A 21,147-nucleotide genomic window follows, 5' to 3' on the forward strand; every position below is an offset into this window, starting at 1 on the left:
ATTCCGCCCCCTTGTTACCTGTCCCCAGGTGTTTCCTGTTTCCTATTTTATTTATAGCCCCTTTGTTTCTGTGTTCCCTTGTTGGCTCTTGTACGTTGTCCGTTTTTCTTAGTTTCTTTTTCTCTGTGTATTCCTTGTTTCTATGTTGTTTTGTTCATCTCATTTTATTTCTGGTTTGTTTTTTATTAAGTTTAAATACTTGCATTTGCATCTACTCTCTACTCACAGATAGCACTAATGACAAATAAACATTAACATGTTAATAAGCTCGTACGTAATAATGACCAATGCTTTGTTTGTTGGGGTGCCAAAATTCACAATTACAATAATCAGAGCCACATTTTCGCAGATGTACTCTCTGTTAAAATACAGCAATAAATAAATACTGGAAAAAAAATAAGATGCCCCAATGTAATCCAGCAGTTCTGGGTTGGTGGTGCTGATCTAAGGATATTTTAATGGATAGAATTAAATTTATTTTATACCTGTTCCAGTTCTGTTATTTTATTTTAGCAGCTGTTCTGAGAGGGCACTTTCATGGAATATCAAAAAATATCAAAACAGCTTAAAGTCTGAAGTGTTGAGCTATGTAACAAAATGGTGCATTAACATTTTTTATCATTTACGTGATTATAATGCTTTGACTGCATTTAAGCTGTATTTCCAGCTATTTAGGAGATTATTGTTTACTGATTACTGTCTATAACAGTATAATCACTTCAGGCCCATGATTTTGTGGGTTGTTTGACTCTAAAATGACAGCAGACAGCAGTTTGTTGTTTTGTTTTACTGTTATTGTCATTTGGCTGTTTTATTTATTCTTATTGGAGACAATAAACATTAAAGCAATAAAAAAAACTGTCCCCTTCAGACACATAAACACTAAAAACACACGGATTAGCTTTGTAATGCAGTTTCCAAATGAGTCCCTGTTCTAGTACATTAAAAATGATAAAGAAGAAAGCTCTGTGTGTGTGTGTGTGTGTGTGTGTGTGTGTCTGGGAAGGAATGAAAGAAGTGAGCAGTGTATCTAATAAGCACAGTGAGGAGAGGAATGGGTGGAGAGGACTTGCATTCTAACCAGATGAATCATGTTTGAATGTGGTGAGCAGAGAAAGCATTAGTAAGACTTGGGCTTTGTGTGTGTGTAGACTGTATATACTCAGCTTGAGGCTGTATTATACGTGTGAGTGTGTGTACTTGTTTTTTCCATCTAAGGGGACAATGTGTCTTGGTTTTTGAGGTGTGTTTTGGGGACGTTCCTCTGGTCCCCAAAAAGGAATGTTTGAAACTTAAAAAGTTAAAATGAAATGAAAGATGGGTTTGGTGCACACACATTCATACTTAACCACTGATGTACTGAAGTCATTTGGACAACTCCCTTCATACGAGTAGCATTATAAATGTGTTTAAATTCAAAATTCTATTAACATGAGCTACCAAGCCAACACAAGGAGTTAGTGGTTTGCACTTTTTGTACTTTTTTGGACAATTTGTACTTTTTTATGATTTGTTTATGATTTATGTACAATGTAAAATGTCAAAGGGGAGATCAGCATGTAAATTGGTCATGAATTTTCACTCCAGGATGAGTTGTGAGGTGTTATCTTGTGTGTGAGGTTGTACATTGGCCAGAGTGCTTTTGGTAAGGCAGTGTGAATTATTCATATAAGTTAGAGCAATGCCTGGTTGTGGGTGTGGATGGATGGGAAATTCCATTCCTGAAATTGTGGTATTTAACAGGTATTCTTTATTTTCAATGGGACACTATTAGTCTAAATATCCCATGACATTTGGCATGTCAGGGTAAGGGACATGTTTGCAGTCTAGGTTATAGAGATGGAAAGGTGAAAACTGATGGTTTTCTGACAGATATGATCAAATTTGTGAATGCCTTGCATTCATAAGAGCTACAGCAGGCTCTTATGAAGGTGGTAGGGATGATAAACTATACTTTGCTGGCTGTGTAAATCTAAAGCAGCACTTCCTGAAGCAGCTTCAGAACTTTTGCGGGGCTTTCTTTGTGGTATAGTCAATGTTGATGCCCAACTTCAGTTCCCTATTACATGTAGTTCCAACACAGCACATTTACTGTGCAGGAACTGGAAAGATTTCACAGTATTTATAGTTGTATCAAGGATGGTGAAGACTGGCAAGGGTAATGGGGCTTCTCATAAAGTCCATAGATATCGGCACTGTTTTAAGCATGTTCAGCTCCAGGTTGTTGCTGCACTAGATGAACAGCATTTCAAACACTAATATATAAGCAGAGTCATCATCATCTCAGAGGAAACAATGACTTTAGTGTCGTCTACAAACTCTAGAATTTGACAAAGGGGTCAATGAGATTGCAGAACCTTTGTAATGTTCTGACAATTTAAGGCTAAATTGACAGTAAAAAGTTGGGAATATTCCATTTTTAAGTGTTTCATCAATCAGATTTTTGTTACAAGATGCAAAAATGGAAAAATGAGAAAATCAAGAAAAGATTCATCATTGGAGTTTTATATTTAGCATTTTCTTCTAAACTAATGCCATTTGGTTGCAAACAAACTGTATTTTATGAACACAATTGTTGCCAAATCCATTGAATTGTTGTTCATGTAACACATTTTATTAATTTTCAACCACTAGTTTTATTTAATCAGGCAAATTTAAACTGACACATTTCACCATAGGGTCTAGGTCAGTGTATGGGGACCCCGTCCACATTTCTGTCCTGTTTCATATTCAAACACACCTGTTTCCAGTTTCAGTTAATTGGTGGAAGTGAGTTTGGAGCTGAAACAGAACAGCTATCATTTCTCCACTGATTTACAGCAGAACATTTTTTCTGTCATTTATTTTATTACATAGCTTAGAAAAATGCTAACTCTCTACAATTAGGGTTACAAATAACAGAATTTCAACAGTAACATACGTATTATTCATTTATACCACACTGTAAAACCTGATAAGTTGACTAAATTCAAAACTTTTGTTGTAACCCATTTTAATATTCTAATACATTTTAAGTTCATGTAATATAATTTTTAAGTACAGTGAACTTAACAAATACATATACATATATATTTAAAATTAATTTTTTCCTAAACTTGTATTTAGTCTTCTTTCTGGTTTCATTCAACTATTTTTTTTAAATACTCATAGAAAAGTAGATGAAAGAAAACAGTAAAGAATTAAAAGTACAGCACTGTAAGGAACAGACCTAATTTAACAAAAATTTGATTATAGGCAGGTATACAGTAACGAGGTATGCACCTGAGCGAAGTGCTTGATTCTGTTGATCAACAATCAGTCAGACATTGTATTACAGTAACTTAGAAATTAAAGTTACCAGATATGGTAGTCCATATCTGACCCATCACTATCACAATCACTTATAATAGCATCTTTCTCATTTTGAGGTATGATAGCAACGTTGCATGCCTAAAATTAGTCATCCTAAAATAAAAAATATATAGGTAAGATGCAACAAGAAATTTGTTTGTATGTAAAGTATGTGTGCATCTAGACACAACAATCTATCCCATCGGTCCCATTTGTGACTGTTTACATGTTTACTCATTCTGCAAACACACCAAAGACATTTGACTAATTACAAATGCATATGTCATAACTAAACAACTTATAGAGCATGTGTACAAAAATATTTGTTTCTATGTTTATTTTAACATACTTTACCAGCCTTTTATTTGGGAGCTTTGAGGCAGCCATCCTCTTCTCAAGATGCAACCAGGAAACAGCTCTGGTCATGTGACAATTTACTAAAAAAAAAGTGATACTGCACACATTTAATTGAAACATTGTAATATTTCAATATTTCCTTATAGAGTGTTGGGAAATTAACCAGTAACATTTTTAGAGGCTTATAATTAATTAAATTAGTTTGGTCACAATTGTGACTGATGGGTTGAAATGGGTTAATTAAGGATTAATAATGATGTAACTAGTGTAACTAGTTGAGATATTCTGTAGTAAGTACCCTTATTGTAAAGTTACAGAAAAATGTATTTTATATATTTTAGCCAGTGTCTAGTATGGTTCTTCATTCCAATTTAAAGCTATTGTTTCAGAGACTCAGAGCTGCTCTGACAGTGTCTCTCTGAACTCTCGGAACTGATGTAAAAGCCCTGAGCAAAGTGGCGTTTGTGTTTTCTGTGTTGTGTGATGGTCAGACAGAGAATGAGCTGAGGGAGGTCTGGATGGAGCAGAGGAGGATGTTCGAGTGGAAGAGAGCAGAAGTGCCTCTGAGGAACCTGAGGAACTTCGAGCTCATTTTTGAAGCGGTTCGGGTCATCGACGTGAGCGGCGGGGCAGCCCTGGACGACCTAGAGTTTATAGACTGTGCTCGCAGTGAGTAACACACACACACACACACACACACACACACACTAGAACGCAAAGAGAAACTTTCTGTTTTCTTCTTTTTATATAATTTGAATAGATCATTGTTTCCCAAATCCAGACCAACAGTCCTAATGACCTGCACGGTTCAGTGGTTTCCTTGCTCCAAGCAAACCTGATTTAATTAATTCAATGATAATTATCCTGTGAGTTGTTTCAAGTACATGAGAACACAGAAATCCTTACAGCAGTGCATTTCAGGATACTCCAGGATTTAGACCGGCATCCATGTGTGTTCTTGTGTTCTTGTGTTCTTGCACAGGCCTTTCTTAGCGCGTTTTCACACCTGTAGTTCGTTTTTCTGGTCCGAATCAGCTGATGAGTTCGTTTACTTGGAGCGTTTTCTCCCTCTGTTTAGTCTGGTTTCACACAGGCATAAATGTAAACGCACCAAAATGCGCACCAATACACGCAACACGCAAGCAGGCTGTGTCCTGTGATTGGTCAGAGCGTGGTCTGGCGTGGAAGTAAATATACATATACAAAAAAAGTAAATATAGCATGAAGATTCTGGGTTCCAGCGCATATATGTGTTTTTACACTGAACGCTGAAACGTTGCGCTTTTAAACACAGCGTTTATATGTGCAGCGCAGATGTAAACATAATAAACAGAGTCATGCGGCTGTGAGCAGTGAATATAGCGCAGACGGCGCGCGCATGGACACAGTGTTGTTCACAGCTGTGGTAATAAGCGTTATCTGGCTAATATATCAGTTTAGACTGCGTCTTGTCAGCAGTTTAGCTCAAATAAATGGACTATATTTAATAGCTGGATCCGATCGAGACCGGATCACGTTCTCACCAAAGCGAACCGCTCCAGAGTTTGTTTGGTACTGGACCGAAACCACCTCCTCTAGCTGGTCTCGGTCCGGTTCTTTTGATCTGCACCCGAGTGCGATTACTGTTTTCACACCTGCTCAATCGAACCGCACTAAAGTTACAAACGGACCAGAGTTCGTTTTAACTGGACCAAATAGTGCTGGTGTGAAAACGTCCTTAGTGTGAATACACTAATAACACATCAAATATTTTCAAGAAATGAAGGTGCAAATAGAAAATGTAATTCAACTAAATTGAAATCGCTATGTAGCAAAATAACAAATTCCACTAACAGTAGTAACCTGCTCAACAGCATCACTTTCTAGGCTACAGGTGATTCTACCTTTTGAAATGCTTACTGAAGTTCATTTCAATTTCAATGCATATTTTACCTTATCTCTTTTGGATTGAGGACTTTCCTACTTCTGTTTTAAGTGAATGTGAGCACAGACATTCCTACAGCAGTGCATCTCAGGTCTCAGACAGGACAGAAGAAGGACAAACATTCACAGATAAAAAATAAGTGTTTATTACAATAGAGACTAGGCTTACAAGAGTTGTAGGGGGCAGGCAAGGTCATAAACCTGTCATTATTTTTTGTTTGTGCATTTGTATTTTTTTTCAAGAGTCTTTTTGCCTTTTGCCAAGCTGCCACTGTAAATAAAAGTGTTCTTAATGACTTGCCTTGTTACATAAAGAATGAATAAAAAAAAATTAAATATCCAGCAAAACAAGGGAGAAGGCAAAAAAATACAAAAATGGTCAGCACCAGGTATTCAGTAGAATGGGCAAGGCTAAAGACCATAAACAGAGATTATTATATACTCAGCAAACAGAGGGGCATTTATACTAAGGAGGACAGGTGGAGCCAATTAGTAACCCGGAGAGCATGAACGCTGTAGCATCATGTGGTCAGTGGAGTCAGGAAACTCCAGTATGGGTGTATGCTGGAAAGTGGAGTCTTTATAGGACAATTTAGAGTCTTAAGCAAACAGATTGTCAGCATCAGGACTGACACCAGGACTTAGACAGGCATCTGCATGTGTTCGACTTGACATAATTTATTTAAGAAATGAACTTGAATGAAGGCTCTTTCTCTTCAAGTCTGATCATTATCTACAAACAAATGCAAGGTTTTAAAAATGCTTTAATGGATTAAAAAAAAAAACATTTTATTTTTGTGTTGGCTAAAACATTCCGGAAGATCACAAATTCCACCATCAACAAGACAAAGCGGTAATAAGCTCTTCAACAGCATCACTTTCTAGGCTACAGGTCCCTCTACCAGTTGGAATCCTTAAGGAAGTTCACTCCAGTTTTACTGCATCTTTTACCCAATCCATTTTGAATTGAAGCCTTTCCTATTTCTTTTTTTCAGTTTTTGTCCTTTTGTACTTATCAGTGCAGTCTTGTAAAGTTACCTTTTCGAAACCCAGTCCTAATGACCTGCATGATTCAGTGGTTTCCTTGCTCCAAGCAAACCTGATTTAATTTAGTCAATGATAATTATCCTGTGAGTTGTTTCAAGTACATGAAATACCCAAAAATCCCTACAGCAGTACATTTCAGGTTACTCCAGGACTTAGACAGGCATTCATGTGTGTTCTTGTGTTCTCATGACTTGACATTTTTTAAGAACTTCATGTGAATAAAGGCTCCTCCTCTTTTCGTCTAATTATTATGGTTTACATGTTTAAAAAGTGTGTTAATGGATTTTTGACCATTGAATCTGGATGGTATCAGATATTGATGCTGAATATAGGATCTGCACACATCTAGTATCTGTGCATTTCTTTCACAGACAAAAACAGACAAGTTTCAGGTAACAGGCCTTTTTCTGTGTGAACACACTAGTAACACACATTTTAAACACAACACATTATTTATTTTTATTGAAATATTTATTGAAAAGACAATTCAACTATATTGAAATCAGTATGCTGGCTAAATCATTCAGGAAAATAAAAAAATCCACTATCAACAAGACAAAACGGTAATAACCTGCTCAACAGCATCACTTTCTAGGCTACAAGTCCCTCTACCAGTTAACTCCAGTTTCACCGCATCTTTTACCTAATCTCTTTTTGGTTGAAGCCTTTCATACTTCTGTCTTTTGTCTTTTTCAGTGCAGTTATGTGAAGTTACCTTTTCCAAACGCAGTCCTAATGACCTGCACGGTTCAGTGGTTTCCTTGCCTCAAGCAAACCTAGCTTAATGTAGTCAATGATAAATTTCGAGTAGTTGTTTTATTTTAGGTGACTTCAGAACTTCAACAGGCATCCGTGTTTGTTCTTCTGTTCTCATGACTTGACATCATTTACTTATGAACTGCTCGTGGATAAAAGCCCTTTCAGTTCGAGTTTTAAAATGCTTTATTAGTTTATAAGTTTTTCCTTTTGATGTTTGATCCTGTGATTTTGACCAGTATCTGATACTGAATATAGGATCGGCTACACCCCTAGTATCTGTGTGTTTACAGACGAAAACACACACATTTCAGCTACAATTACACTGCTGACACACATTTTATAACATACAAATTCTGCTACTATGATCGTGAGATCGCTGGTTCGAATCCTGTTTATGTAGCTTGCCATCTGCTGCCGGAGCCCTGTGAGAGAGCATAATTGGCTTTGCTTTCTCTGTGTGGGTACATTACGCTCTCTCCCCACATCACTTCAAATCAGCACGAGGCATCTGTGAGCTGATGTATCGGAACTGAGTCGCTGCGCTTTCCTCCGAGAACTCTGGCTACTCGGCAATGCTGCATCAGCAGCAGTTTGCTGACTTCACATGTATCAGAGGAGGCATGTGCTAGTCTTCACCCTTGTGGTGTTCGGGCATTACTAGTGATAGGGGGAGTCCTTATGGATCAGTTGGGTAATTGGCCTTGTAAACTGGGGAGAAAATCAGATAAACATACATAAAAAAACAAACACATTAAACTTTTTTAAGCAATTAAGATTTGGAAATGAAAGATAATTCAACTAAATCTAATCGAAAAAACAAAACTACTGTATGTTGTCTAAAATAACAAATTCCACTATCAACCAGACTAAACAGTCTAACACTTTCTAGGCTACAGTTCACTGTACTATTTGAAGTCCTTATTGATGTTCAGTCTGGTTTTACTTTCGCTTATTTCTAGGTTTTCCTGTAGGTAGGTAGGTAGGTAGGTAGGTAGGTAGGTAGGTAGGTAGGTTGGTAGGTAGGTAGGTAGGTGGGTGGGTGGGTGGGTGGATGGATGGATGGATGGATAGATACTTTATTTATTCCAAAGGAGACTAGGCACTGTGAATTTATAACTTTTGTTGTACTTATCAGTGTAATATTATACTGTTATCATTACTGTTATGAAAAAAGTGACTTCTCTGATTTACAGCAGAAAAACCTTTTCTTTTTTTTATTACATAGCTCAGAATAGTGGGTAACACTTTACAATAGTAAAGAGTAGCATTGACCTCATCCTCCTGTTTGCTCTGTTAAATGTAGCAAAGAGAGCTGTACAATATTTCATCCAGCTATGACGTGGAAAGGAAATGACAACAGTGTTTAAAGTAAGTTTATAAATGTTTGCACAGATGCAGGTTCACCTCTGAGGCTTACAGTGCCTCACTCTTTCCAATCACAGGCCTTACCCGTTTTGAGTGAGTGAGTGAGTGATTACACTGGCCTTGGGCTCGAAATCTCGGCCTCCGTCTGCTGCGATACACAACAAAAACACCCGTTTGACATTCTGGTGAGGTGTCTCTCCTGGCTCTCAACTTCTAATTTCCCCCTGGTCTCACTGTTTATTTAATATTACTGTAGATACATGACCATCAGCACCTCTTGGGCAGATCTCAGCAGCGCCTAATGAAAATATCACATCTCGCTGTTAATTGGACGAGAAAAAGACACTGATCTGCTAAATTTGACAAGCTTGCTTTTTTCCCCCTTCCCATGTGAAAGAGCAGAGAAGAGGGGAGAATGTAATTTCTTGTCTGTCAGTTCTGAGGTCTAATAATTAAAGTGGAGTTCGGGTGTAGTCGGGGATGTGATGTTAGCCGAGCTTCAAAGGGAAGAGACAGAGCTTTGGGCTATATGAAGCATTAGTCTGACTCAGATTTAATCACTGTAGATTCCAGTGCACATGGTGAGTGATCTATATACACAAAGCCGTATCTGGATGGAATTAGTTTCGCAGGCGGTCCTGGGGTGATTTTTATTTTTCATGGGGGGTCCTCTGTGATTTAATTTCTGTCCAGAACGACCATGTACGTGTTTTTCTCAGACGTCCTCTAAAGCCCTATCTGGACGGGATTAGTTTCTCAGGGGAATGTCTGTAAGAAATATTCCACACTTCTACTCAGTGATAAAACTCTTGCATCTGGACTGGTGGACCAGTGAGTTTTTTGGTTTTCTCGCTCACTTGACATCACGTTCAGTAGCTCCTCCATTTCCACTTGCATGTTGTGTTTACCTGGATCTCCGTGGAAACGCTCACCCAAAGTGTAATTACGGTGGGTGGCAGTAGAAAAATTACTGTTTTATAAAACACGAGGTGATGAAACTCTCTGAGGAGATGTGCATCCGGACTGGAATAAAATTACTGGAGGACCACGGAGTTCAGCAAAAAAAAAAACAGTAGGTAATTCAGCCTGTAATTTTCTCAGAGGACGTCTGAGAAAAACACAGACATGGTTGGACTGTAATAAAATCACAGAGGACCCCCCCTCATAAAAGAGAAAATTACCCCAGTACCCCCTGAGGAACTAATCACGTCCAAATAGGGCTTAAGAAAATTACAGGCTGAAGTATCTACTGATTTTCATTGAACTCCGTAGTCCTCCGGTAATTTTAGTCCCGTCCGGACGCGTTTCATCACCTCACCTAAATAGCAACATAGCTTACAAATATATATATAGCAATGAGCATAGATGAGGTGTATTAAGCCAAATTTCTAGCTTATTGCTATCTTGGCATCAGAAAACATGGATGCACCACTGACTGATTAAAACCCTGACAACAGTCAAGAGTCTGGCGCTCAATCCTATCTTAGCCATGAAGGAGCACATGCAAATAAACGCGATGCTGCTCACAAATCCAGCTTTTACATCAACAAGAAACAGAAAAAAGAATACAATAACACTGCTGTTGCCTTAAATGATTAAGACAATCATTATTCCCTTTTGCCTTTTGTGCCTTTCGAGCCACGCAAGGCATATTTATTGTGCCCTCACAATACCAAACACCCACCGACACGCCCTAAATCCAGCTGTGTGATATTGGGCCCTATGTCATTCCAGAGAACACTGTTCCACTCTGTTGCACAACTTAATGCTAAAGGCTTTATACCACTTTATAACACATACCTGGCATTAGGTATGGTGCTGATAGGTTAATGTTCATCTGATCTAGAGAGTCTTATATATTTCATTTGGAAATACATCTGTACAGTTAGTAAACATGCTGTGTGTGTGTGTGTGTGTGTGTGTGTGCATGTGCAATGGGTGCAACTTCAAAGAGCTCAGTGCATTCCTGGCTGTTGATTGAATTTAGCAGCCGCCCATTGGCTTCTGTCGTAAATGCAAGTGAGCAGCACAGGAAACACAGACGTTATTGTTAGTTTAAAGTACAAAGCTATGCAGCAGACAGATAAGATTAAAAAACATTAACTCATCATTTTTACAGTCTTTCTCTTTCACTCTCTCTCTCTCTGTTTTTTTATATCTCTCTCGTTTCTTCTCCCACTCTGGTCATAAAAGCAGAGAGGCATTAAACAACATAATGAAAGAAGCGCTTAGCCTAACTCTCATCGGTGCTACTTTAATACTCTGTGTGTGTGTGTGTGTGTTAAGGAACTCATAAAATTCAAGGTGTCTGCATGAGAAACTGTGTTTCTTTAAACTCTTTGGTAACAACAAGGAAGGTGGATGGTGTTAAATTGAGTAGGTTTTAAACAGCGTCATTACTCAGATGTGGCGCATGTTTTTACAGATTGCTCTTAATTCTGGCTGATAATAGAGTCTTGCCTGCAGCTTTCTCTGAGGGAATGGAGGAAAAAGACTGGGAAGAAGACAGTTTGTACGTCTATTGCCTGCGGTTACCTGAGGCATGATGCGGATCAGTCTTTTCCAAAGCAGTGGTTCATAATCCCAGTCCCTGGGGGACTGTCTGTACTGCACATTTTAGTGTGTACTCTGCTCCTAATATACATGATCCAGCTAATAACTTAATAATCAAACACCTAGGGCTCTATCTTACACCCTGCCAACAGTCTAGTTTAATGTCTTTCACCTGCATCGTTTAAATATTTTTAAACAGAGTTTAAGAATGTATCCACGCTGATGGGTGTGGTGGTCAGGAAGTGAGGTGTGTTCAGGTCAATTTCTGGCGCAGTGCTATCTTGGCAGCAGAAAACACAGGTGCGCCACTGACTGATTAGAACAGAAATGAAGCACAGAAATGCAAAAATACCAATCCACCAAAATGTGGCTGATTACAGTATTTTTCCCACCGAATTATCAATGAATGTCTATTTTCTGGCACGTTATGCAACCTTAGTAAGGAACAGGGGTGTCCCCATGTTTTCCTTCTAATTCTGGTAGTGGGAGAGTGTAACTAAGTGAAGTGAAGCTAAGATAAATAAACAAAACTATAATTCTTAAAAAAACATTATCTTTTAAAGTCAAATGAGCGCTGGATGTTAACCTACAAAGATTTATTTCCCAAAAAACGTTAATTATGGTGAGTAAAGCGCTTCTGCTTATTTACAGTAATAATAATGATTTCCAGATATCCACTAAGGCTGGGTGAAGCTGAATTAGCACCTTACTGCTAGTGAATGCCACCTGACGGAGTGGCTTTACTGCTCTTTACAACCTGACTGGTAGAATTCATACATAAGGCACACTGGATTATAAGGAGCACTGATGATTTTTGATTTTTGATGATTTTCTTTAAGTGCCCATATAGTTTAAACAATGAGTAATTTTATGAATTATTTTAAGAATTAGTAATTATGTTTTGTTGCTCAAGGCGTACTTTTTACACTGACAGGCCCTAAATCAAGCTGCACAGTTTATGGCTGGACTAAAGATCGCTAAAATAGGGCCTTTGCTTCACTCTGCAGTTTAAACAAGGTAATGTGGGAATGTGTAGGGAACCACTAGGCACGGTATACCACATGACCACGCAAGATCATGGCACACCCATTATCAGGCAACAGATCCCCAAATCTGCCAAAATGTACGTCAGCCAAAAGCCCCAAGAAACCATGGCCCCATGGCTTTACTGTTCAGAAACACCTGCAAACAAGGGGCCATTCTAGCCAGTCCAGTCATATTTTATTGGATCCAGAATCATCTAATTTAATCCATTTAGTCCAGTCCAGTTATTTAAGTAAGCACTGAGGAGAGTTCTCAGATAGCAAGTAAAACAATCCTGAGACATGAATTGAATCATTGGCACAATAATATGATCAGGGAATTCCTAGTTCTCTGGAATACTTTAAGCTCAAAAACGTTAAGCTCTTTTCAAAAACAGTGTTTTCCAACCCTTTCTGTGCATATTTCAGTGGTTTTGTGTTCTTAACACACCACCTTCAAATCAATGAGTGTTTAATTATTAGCTTCTTAGCTGGATCAGGTGTTTTGGGAGCATGGTATAAACTAAAATGTGCAGTACAGCTGGTCCTCCAGCACCAGGATTATGAACCACTGCTCTAGCAAAGATTAAACCGCATCATGCCTCAGGTAACCGCAGGCAGCACACTTACAAAGTGTCTTTTTCCCAGTCTTTTTCCTCAGTTCCCTCAGAGGAAGCTGTGCTCTGATGGGGTTTAAAGGATTTAGGGCAGCCTGATGAATGAAGTTTGATTCTCTTAACAGAGCTGGCGTTTGTTTTGTTAATTGACTAGTGTGTCTGAGTTATCTTTAAAGTTTTAATGGAAAATAATGTTTGACCAGAGATGTTGAGTAGCTAATGGTGGCTCACCAGAAGACTGCTTAAGTTTTCGGTCTGAAGATAAAGAGAGAGATATGGAGCCAAATCAGGGACAAAAGTTTTATCAATTTGAAAAATGAAAAATACAAAAATATATAAAACAAACAAAAAAAGTGTATCAAATGTTTTTTTTCAGCTTATATATAATTTTGATTCAATTCGGAAATTGTTTGAAACTTTTTTTTTTTCACTTTCTTGTGTATTTTAATATTTAAGATATTATATTTTTCAGTTGCCGATTTTATTTTTGGAATTGGAATTGAAATTTGGTGTTTGACGTACAGACATATTACACTGACAGGGTCCTCCAGAGTAGGTCCTTAACTGCATACCACGCCCCTTTCCTATGATGCCACACCCCCACACAAGATCAGGGCCAAAAGTCTAAAACCAGAAAACTGTGATCTGAAAGTGAAAAAAGATTTGAACCATGAAAAAAAACTGATTACAAAAAAATTAAATCTGCAACTGAAAAATATACGATCTTAAATATCAAAATCCACAAGAAAGTGAAAATTAAAAAAAGTTTGTTTAAAACAATTCCCGAATTATATCTAAATTAAATATAAGATGAAAAAAACATTTGTCACACTTTTGATTTTTATTTAAATAAAACTTAAACTTTCAGTTTCAATTTATTTTTTTCAAATTGACAAAAACTTGTGTCCCTGATTTGGCTCCATCGGTAGAGTAAGGAAGCAAGAATGAGTGCGAGAGTGTTGATGGGCAGTGTATTGATTTGTTAGGGCTCGTTCTCAACAGTAGCACTTCTTGGATGGTCTTAATGAGGTAGCCATTGGGTTGCCAAAACAATTTAAAAGCCTCCAAAGCTGAGTGCATTATCTGGACTGAGCTCCCAGGGACCAGGTGGATAGTGAAGGACCACAAGCTTCCAAACAACAAACTCAGCAGTCGAGAATGCTCTTTCATTTCGTGAACGCCGACACAGGGAACGAGGAAAAGCTTCTTTCTGCAGGCTATTCAGGCCTATAACCATTTTACTGCTCTATTATTCTGAATGTGATGCGAAGAGTGTATTCCTGCCACACTTTGGGCTGTTAATGTTACGGGATAGGGTGGTGTTGGATCCAAGTGCAGAGCAAAATGGTTGTTTGTTTTGGGATGTATGTAATAATTTATATCTTCAGTCATATATGTTTGCTTAGGTATATTTATAATTACTTGATTACTCGATTGTTTCTGATATTTATAAATATGTTTTAATATTGCTTGTGTCAAAAGGGTGTGCTTGTGGAACTTGGTTTGGTTTTCCACAGAGGAAACTGGAAAATAGGTGGAAAACAAAACCCTGAAGAGGTGCACAAAAAAAGGCGGGAAACAGAACAAAGGAAATGCCACAAAATGGCATGTACAACTGAAACACAGCTTTTTAGCTTCAAATAACTCAAACCAAAACACAATCAAACTCAAAACGGACTGAGCACAGCTCAGACCTCTACTTTTACTTTCTTTTGAGATCTTTTTTTTTTTTTTTGTGAAACTTTCTTTTCTTTTCTTTTCTTTTCTTCTTTCTTTCTTTTATTTTCTTCTGTCTTTCTTTCTTTCTTTCTTTTATTTTATTTTCTTACACCCTCTGTTACCGGTCACCCCTCTTTAAAGGTGCGACGAGAATGAGTGGTTTGACTGGGCTTTATATAGAGTGCTGCACAGGTGTCGCTGGTTGCCACTGATCACCGCTGGGGATTCTGGGACTTGGAGTTTCGGGACCCAATGCCACTTCTTTTTCCCCTCTGTTGCCCAGCTCCCCTGCTGGTGGCCAGTGGTGCAGCACTGCCCATCACAGTTAATACCAAATTTACCAAGTTACCAGTCTTCTAACAACTATTTCCTGCATGATGATGAGTTTCCTGAACTTCAGAAGCCTTCCTAGTCACCATATCTGAATCCAATAGAACACCTTTAGGATGTGGTACAGTGGGAGATTCGCAGTATGAAATTGCTTCTAAAGAATCTGCAGGAACTTTCATGCAATCATGTCTACATGGACCAGAATCTCAAAGGAATGTTTCCAGCATGACATGAGTATTAAAGCATGGAAAGGTCTTAATATACAGGTTTTTACACAGGGTAGAAATGGGTATGTGGGCTGTACATCTTACCAGTTGTATTCTTGCTAGTTTCAGTCACTTTTATGCAAATAAAATTTGCTGGAGTGTTTGCTATAAGTTAGTGTTAGCAAGCAATAAAAGCACAAAACTCATCATTTGAAAGAACTTACTTCTCCCTTATTTCCTGACTTGCCACGGACTGTAGGTACAGATCCCTTCATCAGACAAAGTCTAACTAATCCTGCTGTGTACTGTCTGAGGTTCTAATTTCATGCTAAAAAGGTGTTTCTTCAACTGACCTAGTGGGTGGGGCTCTGGTGGGTGTTGACGGGTTAGGGATGGTGCCTGGGTGGTTCTATGAACGTTTCCTTATTGTGATGTCACATCCAATAGGCTGACACACAGAAAACAGATGGATGGATTTATTTTCTGCTTGGAGTGTTTAGTGGGAAACCAAAAGTACACAAAAAGTGAGTTTTGCATAATATGTCCTCGTTAAAGTACTTTGAGTGTTTATTGATAAAGTGGCTAAACTTCACTAGCAGCTAACTATGTAGACTTAGTAATGAATATACTGAGACAACTGAGACAGCAATTAAGTGCCTCAACTTCCCAATTGCCACTGGTTTACCTCTTCCCGCACTCATAACTGGATCCTGATGGTCTGAAGCAAACGTTTATTATCAAAATAAAAAAGGTGGTCACCCAGGAGAAAAACCCTATACTGATTAAGAAGTTAAGCTGATTCATTGGATTATTCAACAGCTAAGCTGGTTAACCAGAACTTATAAGAACATTTAGCGATGATGTGTTGGTTTAATTTGGTACGCAGACACATCACAAAATGCAGATCTGTGTATCAATAATTCCTGAAGTCCAACCATCTTTGTCTCAACGCTATCAGAGTCACTCTGATGCTGCTGCAGCTCAGCCAAACCGCTTTCCCTCCTGCCCTGCCTCTAAACCCATACATCACCCAGTGACCCGCCCAAACTATCGCTTTTTAAATGAAAAAAGAACATCCAGATAACTTCTAACTTCTATCTATCTATCTATCTTAAATGTGCAATATTTGTAAATATTTACACCAGTGTAGGAACAAGCAACCAAAGAAACCCACAATGTAAGTATTTTCCTTGTTAAAACTGATTTTAGCACTATATTACCGTAGTATAATGTGTAGTTTCAATGTTTTATGGCCAAATTATTCATAACAAGCATACAAGAAGATTGCTAATAGTTTGTGTTAGTAGCTGGCTAGCTAACTAACTTTCCAATTCCACCTTTAAATGTTGACAGACCTCATTTAAGGTAGAACAGTAAAATAAAATTAAATTAAAGCTAATCAAAGCTATTTTTCAGCTCCCCAATTCAGAGGAATTAAGAAATGGACAATAATAATTAATTTCTACACCACCTTTTCCCCCTTTCTGAAGACAAACAATGAAGCCCTGAAGTGAACTAGTCATCCAGCAGCAGCAGCAGCAGCTAGGTTACTGAACTTTTAACGCTCCTGATGATGTATTGGGTGCTTAAAATGTTTTCCCAATTTTTAGGGTGGAGGATTTTACCCTCGAAAATAAGGGGTAGGGGTAAGGGGTAGGGTCAAATGATGAAATGGAATTGGGCCAAAAGACTTGCATGCGTACATGTTAGTCGTCTCCAAAATGTCTAAATTAAATTAATGTTAATGTGTTGAACAAAAACGTTTGCCAGGCAGTGTATCTAGTGTCTGATCTAGGTTTCACAGCTCTCTGAAGATTGCTCTGCGGTTTTGGAGTGTTGTAGATATTACCACGAGCATATTGTCATCACCCTTGTTCTGCGAGCAGGTGTCGCTCATTACATTAACCTTCTAAAATAATTAGCATTTGGCAAAGAGCTGCCTCTCTGGCAAGAGTCCCACACTCACACTCGCACTCACGAGCTCGGCTTCAGCAGAGCTTCATTTCACAGTTCAAACGCTCCTGACGTTGCGTATATTTGAACCCATATATTCTCATATAGTTCTGCATTCATTATATCTGCAGGTGTCATCCACCCCGGCGCCTGCCCCGCAGCCACTGATTTCCGCTGCAGCAACTGCGACTGTATCGACTCCAGTCTGGTGTGTGATAATAAGGCTGATTGCGCTGACAGGTCTGACGAACTGGACTGTAGTAAGTAACTACATTTCTATTTCCTCTTTAATACAAAACAAACTGCATTATATTCTTGTAACACATAAATATCTACAATTATTATTGTGGTTTTGGTAAACCATATATTTCGCACTATAAATTGCAGCAGATTATAAGGCGCATTATCAATGAACGTCTATTTTCTGATCTATTTTCTGGTCTATTTTCATACATAATGCTTTCATACATAAGGATTTTAAGGCACATTTTAGTGCAACGAGCGCTGGATATTAATCTACACAGATTTATCTTCTGAAAACTGTTTATTTGGGTGAGTAAAGCACTTCCATTTACTTACAGTAAGCTTAGATTCCCAAATTTTTCCAACACTAAGGTTCGAGCGGCTAAACGCTAGCAGTTCGTCCCACGTAGCTTGTTTTAACACGATAAACGATAGGCTCCTCTCTGACCGACAAAAGACTTAGCACTTAGTGTGGTTTGCGGCTAATGCTAATGCTGCTCCAACAGTGCTAGCCAGAGTTAGCAGCAGACTACAGGCCGATAATACTCACCTTTGAGCGGCTAAAGAGCTAGCGCTTAGCACAGTTAGCAGGTCATGCTAATGCTACTTCTGTAAACCTCTGCTCCTTAAAACCTGACTGGTAAAATTCACACAAAACGCGTCAGATTAAAAGGCACACTGGCGATTTTTTGTAAAAATTAAAGGATTTTAAGTGTGTCTTAACACACAAGCTGTTTTTTGTGTGTGTTTAACATTGGATAGCTTAGTGCATTCATTAGAAGGGGTGTCCAAGTCATTTCGGAGTATTACTATTGGTCCATTTATTTTGACACTCGGACGCAGTGTAAAGGAAAGCAGACAGAATGACATTTTAAAGTGGGAAAAAATGTTGCATGGCAGCAACAGTCTGTGACTTTTGTACTTTGTCAACCAATCAGCATTCAGGTACAGAAGCTGCATGATAAAACATCTGCATTGTCTTTCAATTTACAATAATAATAATAAAAAAAATAAATAATAATAATAATACAATATACAATAATAATAATAAAAAATAAATAATAATAATACAAAATAACAATGAATCCTTTTATGAGGAAAAAGACCCAAATAAGTCGAATACATTCATGCATTCAAATCTTGGTGACATTTGCTAACAGAACAAAATCCATGCTGCTGTTGTTTTTTCCTGTGAAAGAAATCGATCATCTCCTTTTTTCTTTGTGTTTCTCCAGCTGGCCTGGCAGGAGCCTGTAACTTTAACATGCCTGAGGAGCAGTGGGAGCTGGAGTGTCGGCTGCAGCAGGACCAGAATGATGATTTTGACTGGCAGATCGGGCACGGTCAGGTCCATCAAGGGACCGGACCCTCCAGTGACCACAGCCTGGGTAGGTGCTGCTGATGAACAGACTTCACAAGTCTTAAAACGTGACCACTGCTCATTATAGCAGTCCTACTTTTCCATAGATTATAGAATAAAAGGTAAGATAACATAAGATCCACTGCCTGGTCAAAAAATCTGGTCTGCACTGTGTGGTGAACAATCTATGATCTCCCTGATCACATCAGTCCCGGCACTGTCATCTTGGAATATGGCCGTGTCATCAGGAAAGAAAAAAAACACACAGATGGAATAACCTGGTCTATATTCAGTATATTCAGGTAGTCAGCTGGCCTCATTCTTTCAGCACATACACTGAAAAATAACATTTCCTTTAAAAAAGTTTCACAACTTTCTGCATCTGATTTTTTTTTTAAGTAAATTTAATTTCAGATAAATTTGAGTAACTTGAACTCCCTTTCAAGACTCAAATGTTACATAGAGAAAATAAACGAACTGAACTTCAGTCAATCCTTTCTTTTAGTAAACTTTAATTCATTTATTTTTGCTGAATCAATACTTTCTTTACTTAATTTCTGCACACAATATTACCTAATTACTAGGGGTGTCACGATTTCGATATTTCATCGAAATTGATCAAAATTATGTCATGGTCTCGAGCATCGAAGTCAAGTAGCTCAAAGAGCAGCCCTTTCTCCAGAGAATGTGAACATTCTCATCATAATATGTTAATAGTTTTGGTTCCTTAAGGAGCATCTTTCTCTCAGATAAAGTTAATGATATATCTTTATTAAAGAAAAATAAACTTTCTCAGGGACCGAAAAAGTCTTAAAGTCTTATTTTTCATATTTAACTGTTATAGTAGGATAGAGTACAGTTTGTTAAGGCTCTTATTGTTCTATTATTTTGTACATGACTGTTCCTGTATTTTTTATTATTTATTTTGTTATGTGCACACTGCTGCTACCAAAAAAAGACACTAGATGGCATTACATATATATCTTAATTAAATTATATAAATTTGACCATTAGTGCCTAATGTGGTGTATTACAGATCACTTTGCATCACTTATATCAAGCCACCTTTTGAAATAAGATATTGTTAATTTGATGAATCAAACCAATGACTGACCATAGACTAATCTAAAACGGGCATAGACCTCTCTGCTGTAAAAAAGAAAAGAAAAAAGAAAATCGAGAATCGAATCGAATCGTGACCCTAAAATCGGAAATACAATTCGTGACACCCCTACTAATAACAATTACTTAATTTATACAATATTACTCAAACAATTTATGATACATAATATATTAGAATTTCTGAAATTTAAATATCTTTAGTTAAAAAAACATATTCAAATATTTACATAATAATCTCAAAGAGTTATTTTGTAAATAGAACAAGTCTGTGTTGAGACAGTATTTTTACATTTCAGAAAATATAATATATTATGTATCATAAATTTTACTCATCATTTTTTTCAGTGTACTGTTGCTGTATCCAGACCTGACCAACTGCAGCATCAACCCCACATCACTTACTTACTTAAATCCTGGTGGCCACTTTTTTGGCCATACATTTAAAACATAAAATAGTAATAACTGGCGGTACCACTTTAAAATAAGACTACCTTTATAAAGGGTTTATGAATGGTTTGTTAATGATTTTATGAATGGTTATTAATTGGGTTGCAAATACTTAAAAAACAATTAAACACTTAATAAACAGTTAATAAATATATAACAACACATACATAGAAATGTCGACAGTGAGCTGAAAATTTGCTAATTTGATTCCACCCTCATTTATACTGTCAAACCTCAGATCTTCCTAAATACTGATCTTACTTTGTGTTTTTCATAAACCTTTCATATTAAATATATTTGTAAGTATGTTTAACTGTTTACTATAAATTAAATGACTAAGCAAACAACGGATCACTGTTGCCTTTTTTAATTGATGTGTTGCAACTGTTAATCAATGCTTTTTAAAGCATTTACAACCTATTCAATAATAATTAATAAACTCATGTATAAACTATTTATAAACTCTTTATAAGGGTAGTCTTATTTTAAAGTGGTACCTAAATGGCCAATAAATATTAAATAAGTGGTGGCGTTGCACATATTGTTGGTAAAGCGATTATACTACACATGGTGAATTTAGCTATTGCACTAGAACAGAACACTAGAACAGTAATACATAAACAGTTTTATTGCACACAAAAAGAAATAGTGGAAATAGTGACTGATAGCCTGACAGCAGCCGGATAGAAGGACCTGCACTATCTCTCCTTCACACACTGCGGGTGCAGCAGCAGCCGGACACTGAAGAAGCTTCTCAGCGCTGTCAGAGAGTGATGCATAGGGTAGCACAGATT

At 37.6% G+C, this 21,147-nt stretch overlaps 1 protein-coding gene across 1 annotated transcript in view; it reads left to right on the top strand.

Annotated features, from left to right (window-relative positions):
* malrd1 (MAM and LDL receptor class A domain containing 1) overlaps positions 1-21,147 on the top strand; it is a 153,673-nt gene that overhangs the window by 92,055 nt on the left and 40,471 nt on the right. The window contains exons 21-23 of the mRNA XM_049482896.1: positions 4,179-4,356; positions 17,313-17,441; positions 18,660-18,812. Coding sequence (XP_049338853.1) covers positions 4,179-4,356; positions 17,313-17,441; positions 18,660-18,812 — 460 coding nt within the window. The remainder of the gene's footprint in view (positions 1-4,178; positions 4,357-17,312; positions 17,442-18,659; positions 18,813-21,147) is intronic.

This window comes from Astyanax mexicanus, chromosome 8 (assembly GCF_023375975.1).
Source record: "Astyanax mexicanus isolate ESR-SI-001 chromosome 8, AstMex3_surface, whole genome shotgun sequence".
NCBI lineage: Eukaryota > Metazoa > Chordata > Actinopteri > Characiformes > Acestrorhamphidae > Astyanax > Astyanax mexicanus.